Raw genomic sequence first — 9002 nt, forward strand, 5'->3', positions numbered from 1 at the left:
TGTGTGTGTGAGTGTGTGTGTGTGTGTGTGTGTGTGTGTGTGTGTGTGTGTGTGTGTGTGTGTGTGTGTGTGTGTGTGTGTGTGTGTGTGTGTGTGTGAGAGAGTGTGTTTCAGTGTGTGTGTGGGTTAGGGGTGTGCCCAAAGTGTGAAACAAATAACGCGTTATACGGAGCCACTAAAAGGTTAGCGGTAGCCTGTTGCATTACAGTACATGAAAGTTCACTTACCACATACACAGAGTAAAGGTCATTGCACACTGAGTCCACGTTAAAAAATAAATACGACCTCACGTTATGTCAATCACGTTTACATACTGCCTCCGAAATATTCGTCCGTCATAAAAAAAAAATTCGTTTTTTGCATTCGTAGCAAGCATTTTGAGAGGTGTTTTGACAGTTCAGAGCCACCGTACAAGCAAACGCCAAAATCTAGAATGGCGATTGTCAAATTCATCCACTTCGTCTCGCAGCACAAAGCACTGTATATACATCCTTGCACACCGAGTTCACAGAAATTGGTGGTCTTCTTTTTAATATGTTATTCCTGAATTCCTGAGCCACTGACATCCTGAAGTAAACTTCGCCCGTGATAATCCCGCTGCTCTTTAATAACGAGGGCGTCCTCTCTTCCTCTCTATATCTCAGGATTGGATGGACCCAATATTTCCTTTCTCTTTCTTTTTTTAAGAAGCGAGAGGACAACAAAATAATCCTCACTGCTTGAAGACTCCATTTAGTGCTGTTTTGTGAATTTTTTTCGCAACGGATTAATTCATACGCACCGGACTCGGTGTGCAAGGTTTCTGTGCGTGACAAATTTTTAGGATTTCGAATAGCCTACGAAAATTTCAGACTCTGTGTGCAGAGACCTTAAGGAGAAATGTCTGATAGGACGATGGCGAATGATTTGCAGATCCTGAGCACCAATGACAAACATCTAATCTTGTCAAATGTGTGGTAATAGTACTGCCGCTCCATAGTATAGAGTCCTAGTGATCGCGAATCTCGAAAGTGAAAGTAAAATGAGAGCGCGCAATCGAAAGGGGCTCCCTGATGAATTTATATACGGTCGCCTATACTTTTGATCCTCCCATCTCGTAGCGGCTATTTATTCTCTTTAGGGTTTCCGTAGTACACTTCCTTTTCTTTCCGAACACGGAACTGGGATGCGGCGGATTGCGGGAGAGGGGGGGGTCACGAGCTTAACATCATGATGTCTGTCAGCCATCGGCAAAGATCGGCCCAACCCTAGTGTGTGTGTGTGTGAGAGTGTGTGTGTGTGAGCGAGAGAGTGTGTTTCAGTATGTTAAAGGGTTAGTTCACCCAAAAATGAAAATTAGTCCATGAATTACTCACCCTCAAGTCGTCCTAGGTGTATATGACTTTCTTCTTTCAGACGAATCCAGTCGGAGTTATATTAAAAATTGTCTTTGATCTTTCAAGCTGTTTGGTGGCACTCAGCGGGTGTTGCATTGCTTCAGTCCAAAAGAAGTTAAATAAAGCACATCCATCCATAAAAAAAAATGTCTCACACGGCTCCGGGGGGTGAACAAAGGCCTCCTGTAGGATTGGTCCCTAATCCCGGGAGCATGACGTATGAGTTCAGCGCTGCGCATGCGCTGGTGAGTCTCGTGAAAACCAACGTTTGTTAACAGGAGCAAAGGAAAACCAGTCTCCTCTTGGCTTATATCGAAATCCTCCGACATTCTTCTTTACCAAACCTCGATTTGTACTTCTAATTAGTGACCGTTGTTTTGTTTTGACTTCTGAGCGGCGCATGCGCAAAGCCGACCTCAAACGTCATCCACCCGGAGGTGCTTCCCTTTACAACAGTGAGCGCAAGCTACATTATTCCGTTTTGAATATGGATATTGTTCTTACAAAAACGCATTGATTCGCTACAGGAGGCCTTTGTTCACCCCCCGGAGCCGTGTGAGACACTTTTTTTTTTTTATGGATGGATGTGCTTTATTTAACTTCTTTTGGACTGATGCAATGCAACACCCGCTGAGTGCCATTAAACGGCTTGGAAGATCAAAGACAATTTTTAATATAACTCCGACTGGATTCGTCTGAAAGAAGAACGTCATATACACCTAGGATGATTTGAGGGTGAGTAATTCATGGACTAATTAGCATTTTTGGGTGAACTAACCCTTTAATGTGTGTGTGTGGTTCAGGCGGCTCCTCCGCGGCGGTGAAGGTGGCCTCCACTCGTCTGCCGTCTCCCAAGGCTCTGGTCAGCTCTCCGTCTCAGATCCTGCAGATTCCCAGAGCACAGCAGCAGACGGCGGTTCAGTCTGCGTCTCCTAAAGGCCTGCAGGCCTCGTCTCCTCAGAGCGCCGCCGCCGGAGCCAAACCCACCATTCAGATCAAACAGGAGTCTGGTGAGCATGAGACAGCAGATAAAGCACAGGGCTGCACCACTAAAGGCCTTTTCACACTGAACGTGAACATTCAGATTTGAGCTAAGATCACGTAACCGGAGCAGCTGCTGTTGCACCAAAAAGTGAGAGTGGTGGCGCTGTTTCCAAAAGCAGCGTAAACAGTATTCTGAGAGAAGAGGATGCTGAGTTCTTGTTATCTTTGGTATCTGAGAACAGATTTATTCTCGCATGTCCTTTATACATAATATAATTTCTATAAATTTTCCCCTGGATCTGATCCGGAGAGCACTGTCCGTATTCTTCCACGTGCGCGAGTGTGATGTGTAAAGGTCATTGCATACCAAGTCGTTTTTTTTCGTATTCGTCATCCTTTCCTGTCAAAATGCTTGCTACGGATGCGAAAACACAGAAAACCGAACCTGGTCTGAATTTTTTTATGATGGACGAAAGTTTCGGCGGCAGTGTGTAAACGTGATTAACACAACGTGAGGTCGTATTTATTTTTTAACGTGCGAAAATTTCGGACTCGGTGTGCAAAGATCTTAAGAGCGCATTCACTCTTGATCTGTCAATCATGGGATTATATCTCCTGCCATTACATATGAAAAAGTTAGAGAAACCATTTTCTATACATGAAATATGAACGCAAATAGGCATGATTATGGCGATATGTTTTATGCAGCTCATGATATTTTTATAACAGTAAAGGATGTTTATGACAAATGAGAAGCAGGTGTGGCGCTCAATCCATTATTAAACATACAAAAAGTGCGTGTCTGCGTATTATCGAATAAAAATCCCCTGTGTGTGTGTGTGTGTGTGTGTGTGTGTGTGTGTGCAGGAGTGAAGATCATCACGCAGCAGATGCAGCCCAGTAAGATCTTACCCAAACCCTCCAGCGCCGCGCTGTCCAGCAGTAGCTCCGCCCCCATCATGGTGGTCAGCAGCAACGGCGCCATCATGACCACTAAACTGGTGTCCACTCCCACAGGTACACACAAACACAAAAAATGCGTGCACACTGGTGCATTTACAAATTGATGTTTTATATTCATTTCATTAAATGTTTATTTTACATTTCAGAATATAAAGCAATGTTAATTCAGCTCTTAATTTGTCATCTCAGCACAGTGGAGTGCATCGTTTTGTGGTTTATTATTTTGAGTCGTTTGGGACACGGTAACACACGGCCCTCTCACAATATATTGCTTTACAGATCTATCACTTTTGCTGCTCAGAAATGTTATGATCTGGACTCTGAGCAGAACTTGTTTTTCTATAACAAACTATAAAATATTTTCTATGAAAATGTTAATGCCCTGGCAGTGGCAAATAGCTTTGGTTTTATGTTTAATTTGATTACATTAATGTTATAATTTGAGATTTACAAGAAATATTTTAGCTGCTGCTATGTAAAAGGAATACTTCTGTAAAAAAGCACCTTATTTGTTTAAAGTGTTTGCAAACTAAATATCATTGCACTTTTTGTTATTTTTACTTAAGCAAAAGAACCCAACTGCAGTTTGATTGAGATTAATTGGAATGCACAAAAAAAAAATATTTTTGAAAATAGTTATAAGTCTGTTTTTACAAATTAACTTTGATTAGTAATATGCATTGCTAAGAACGTCATTTGAACAACTTTAAAGATGATTTTCTCAATATTTAGATTTTTTTGCACCCTCAGATTCCAGATTTTCAAATAGTCGTATCTCAGCCAAATATTGTCCGATCCTAACAAACCATACATCAAAGGAAAGATTATTTATTCAGCTTCAGATGATGCATACATCTCAATTTCGAAAAATTTACCCTTATGACTGGTTTTGTGGTCCAGGGTCACAATTTGCGTATCGTCCAACACTAGCTCTGCCTTCACAGGAACCAGCACCAAGATCACCACCATCCCCATGACCTCCAAACCCAACGTCATCGTGGTGCAGAAGACCTCCGGCAAAGGGACGACCATCCAGGGTCTGCCAGGGAAGAACGTGGTGACGACGCTGCTGAACGCAGGGGTGAGGTCACCAGGGGTGTGCGATATTGACAAAATATAATATCAACGATATTTTTCTGAGTGTGTTATTGTGCTGATATCGTAAGGACTATACCGGGACAGCTGACTCCTAAAGTGTTTGATATTCTTCATATTCTGTGTGCTGGTCAGTTCATACTGATGGAAATTAATCTTTTCCAATAAGTTTAAACTGACTTTTACATTTTATGAGCATTTTTACCTTTATAAAGCCATTTTTTCTAAAAGTGTGCATCATCTTTTTAGTCAAATTCTTACATTTCATCAGTGAATTAGAATAAGACATTTGGGCTGTTACAGAGCAAATTAAATCAGTATCAATAAAATTAATCTTTGAGCACCGAGGAAACTCAGAAGCTGCATCTGAAGAGGTGTTTAGATGTGTTTACACACTGTTTAATGCAGGACATGAATGCATTTAACCTGCAGTTACACGTGCATAAATAATGTTTTGATATATTAATCATAAAACACTGAATAAGTAATTAAAACCGCCAGTAGGTGGCAGCAAGTCACGGTTAATAAGTGATTAATTGTGATTGAACCGAATCATTTAAACGCTTGATTCATTCAGGAACGAAACACCGTCATGTTGCTCAGAGCATTGTGGCTGTGTTTGGAATTATTTTTGTTGTCGAAATAGAGCAAAACCAGGAAATATACCCCCGGTTTCACAGACAAGGCTTAAGTCTAATCCTAGACTAAAATGTAAGTCTGAGCTGTTTCAACTGAAAGAAACTGGCACTGACTGATCATAAAATACATCTTTCTATATCAAAATATGCCTTTGTTTTGTCTCAAGATGCACACCAGTAATGCTTTTTTTCTAAGTACATTCATAAAAATGATTTAAATGTCCTAATTGAACTATGGCCTAATCCTGGCTTAGTCTAAGCCCTGTCTGTGAAACCAGGGGCGGGTTGCATAAACTATTTAGACTAAAAAGTTAAAAAGTCTTAAAAAGTTAGTCATCTAATTTTTAATTTTTTTCTTCTTCAAGACTGGTCATAACTTTTAAAGTTCAGTTCTGAAAAGGTAGGAGAAGTAATACTTGGCAGCTGCTAGTTGGTTAAACTAGTTCTTAAACACGGTCTTAACATGGTGGCTAAGTTTATGCAACTGGCCCCTGGCCATAAAACGTAAGTCTCTTAGTTTACTTTGAACTGTTGTAAAAAATCAATATCACATTTGTTATCATGGTAATGTTTGGCACTTTAGACGGCACTCTTTGTGTGAAATTGATTAACTATGAAGTGGTATATATTATACACTACCGGTCAAAAGTTTGGGATCAGAATGATTTTTAATGTTTTTACAGGAGTCTCTTCTGCTCATCAAAGCTGCATTTATTAGATCAAGAATACAGGAAACAATTTCATATTGTGAAATATTATTATGATGTAAAATAACATTTTTCTATTTTAATATACATTAAACTGTAATGTATTTCTGTGATGCGCAGCTGTATTTTCAGCATCATTCCTCCAGTCTTCAGTGTCACATGATCTTCAGAAATCAGTATAATATGCTGATTATTATCAGAGCTGGAAACTGTTATTTGTTTGGAAGCTGCGATACTTTTTTCAGGATTCTTTGATGAATAAAAAGTTAAAAAGAAGAGCATTTATTTAAAATAGAAATATTTTCTAACAATATACACTTTGTGATTATTCTAAATGTATTTTAATAGACCGAGTCATGCAGTGAAAGAACGCACACTGGTCTAACTCACTAGACTTCATCGCTAATGTATGCGTGCGCTCTGTAGATGTGTTTTGTTTGGTTTTTGCAAAATACTCGATAATGTCAAATCACACATCGTTAAAAGCTGGTGTGCAATGATTCATGACACGTGTGTGTGTCTGTCTGTGCGTGCGTGTGTGTGTGTGTCAGGGAGAGAAGACGCTGCAGGCCGTCTCCGGAGCCAAGCCTGCTATCATCACTGCATCGCGGCCCATCACCAAAATGTTCGTGACGCAGCCCAAGAGCCTCGGCGCCGGCATCCAGCCGTCCACCAAAATCATCCCCACCAAGATCGTGTACGGACAGCAGGGCAAAACACAGGTCAGACTACGACCAGAAAAAAAACATTAAAACAAATGTATATATTGTTACTAGAGATGCAACAACACAGTTCAATACGTACCTCGGTTTTTAACCACAGTTTCTGTGTTTTTTGCAACATATTAACAACAAAAAACTCCTGGAAACCTGGAAACAGCGTGGATTATTATATGTCTGCTTAGCATTTCCTTTGAGAGAGGTATTATGTTTCCGAAAATAGGATTATGTTCACCCAAAATAGGACAGATTGGCCATTATGATATATATATATATATATAAAATGAAAAAAGTTATGCACTAGGTCTATTTGTTTGTTTCTTTCTTATATTTGTTCTGTTGTTGTTTTTTGCATCTGTTCTTATTCTTAGTAACAAAGATCAAATAAAATAATGGCTATATTGTGCTTATTAATATAGTAGGATAATTAATATTAAGAAAGGAAGTGGAGGAAACAATGCAGAGTTGCTCTGTGATTTTGCTAAATTGGAACCTTCAGAAAAGTTCAACTTGATTTTTCTCAGAATTGAGACTGCAAACAGGTGTAGCTCAGTAAAGCAATAATCCCCGTGAAGCCGTGGTTTACAGTGAGTTTATAACAGCTGGCGTTGTTAGGTTAATTCAGTGTAAACCACGGCTTCACGGGGGTTACTGCTTTTATAAAACGGTTATATACGTAGCAAGGTTTCACAGAATAAAGCAGAGCAAATAAAGTGTAATGATATTAATAAACACAGTATTCTTCCACCAAACAATGTAGCTCCTCAGAAACAGTTGTGGTTGCTACAAAGTGGTTGCCGAGCAACACACAAACGTAAACAAAGGTGTGTGTTACTTTGTAGCGTCATTTACAACAGCTTCGAACGCGGCTCAGCCAATCAGAATCAAGCACCAGAACTCTCCGCTTTATAATCATTTTTCATCCGATTCCAACAAATCCTATATCATTCTGAAGGTCTTTTAAGCCGGGCTCACACTACAGGAGTTTTAAAATCCTAAGTGGTTGCCGAGCAACACACAAACGTAAACAAAGGTGTGTGTTACTTTGTAGCGTCATTTACAACAGCTTCGAACGCGGCTCAGCCAATCAGAATCAAGCACCAGAACTCTCCGCTTTATAAACATTTTTCATCCGATTCCAACAAATCCTATATCATTCTGAAGGTCTTTTAAGCCGGGCTCACACTACAGGAGTTTTAAAATCCTAACCGATTATGAAATCTGGTTGCAGCACACACACAAGGAGAATCTTTGCAGATTATCTTCTCTCAAATCTTAAACATGCACACACTACAAGATTTGAACATCATGGCGCATCAAACACTACAAGATATTATTAAGATTATCATGCCAGAGGGAGCGCCTCACGTGATCGCCTCGTGACCAGGGGCGTGTCTACGTGGTGGCACCGCCCACCTGAAATCTGTCTGGCCACCCCAGGTGCCCCCCCGCTTACCAGATATCTTGCGATAGGCTTGTTTTTAGTAAATTTCTAACTGCATCTGGCAGTGGCGGACCCTGTGTAGCTGCCTAGGGCCGCTTTCTGCTCTTCTTTATACTTCATTTTAAGCGGTTTCTATAGCGTGATCTTAATGACAAATGTCAAGAGCGCATAATGTTACGCGATCCATGTAATGCGTGAGCAAGAATCTCACCGCAAGAATCTGCAAGCGGGTTTCCTTCACTCATACAAAACTGGACGTGTGCTTTTAACTATACGTTGTTTTTTTATTTTGTTTCATGAATTGGCTCTGCTCTCGCTCAGATATTGCGTGTGCACGCTCAAACGTTGTCCTCGCATCACTGAAGACCAGAAGAGCTTTTTTTTCTAATTCAGGTGAAGAGTAGCCAAGGCTTTTCTCACTAAATGGAAGCAAACTGGTTATAGTCAGCCTTCTCTAGTTATTTATTTAATTATTTAATACTTATTTTAGTTAAGTGCTTAAATTGTAAATATGCATTTATTAAATTATTTTTTCTAGTGCATTTGTATTTAGTTGTTTTTGTAGGCTATACAATAAAAGCGTATACCAACCAGAAATAATCACTGAGGGTGCTTCTGACATTACTAATTATGTTTGTGATCTATTCAAGCAACAAAATATGTATTAAAGTCTTTAAAATGTGTTTGTTTTTTTTCTTTCAAACATTTTTTTTGTTGTCCCACGTTATCAAATATAATTGAGAATGTGGAACAGCATGCTTTGGGTAATCTGGGACAGTCTTCAAATGGAGGAGATATGTATTTAGGGACTTTATAAGTCTAATGAGAAGGGATAATATATGCAATAATGAGAAATGGGTGTTAATGTGGAGTACTGGAGGTTATAACATTAGCCTAAGTTCTAAACCAGCTAGCTAGAGAGACGTATTCCAGTAGCAAGCAAAGGTATCAGGATGAAGTAAATGGTTAATTTAATTTCCCAAATTCCCAGTTAGTTTAGTATACAACGGTTCAAATCAGTGAGCAGGAGGGGGAGCTACGCCCAGGCCAGCTGACAATGTTCTGTACACACACAC

At 39.8% G+C, this 9002-nt stretch overlaps 1 protein-coding gene across 1 annotated transcript in view; it reads left to right on the forward strand.

The window, feature by feature from the left end:
• Positions 1 to 9002, forward strand: part of emsy (EMSY transcriptional repressor, BRCA2 interacting) — a 36127-nt gene that overhangs the window by 11889 nt on the left and 15236 nt on the right. The window contains exons 9-12 of the mRNA XM_016250786.1: positions 2180 to 2386; positions 3228 to 3377; positions 4268 to 4404; positions 6315 to 6485. Of these exons, the coding sequence (XP_016106272.1) occupies positions 2180 to 2386; positions 3228 to 3377; positions 4268 to 4404; positions 6315 to 6485 (665 nt within the window). The remainder of the gene's footprint in view (positions 1 to 2179; positions 2387 to 3227; positions 3378 to 4267; positions 4405 to 6314; positions 6486 to 9002) is intronic.

This window comes from Sinocyclocheilus grahami, unplaced genomic scaffold, assembly GCF_001515645.1.
Source record: "Sinocyclocheilus grahami isolate Dianchi unplaced genomic scaffold, SAMN03320097.WGS_v1.1 scaffold1007.1, whole genome shotgun sequence".
In the NCBI taxonomy this organism is placed as follows: domain Eukaryota; kingdom Metazoa; phylum Chordata; class Actinopteri; order Cypriniformes; family Cyprinidae; genus Sinocyclocheilus; species Sinocyclocheilus grahami.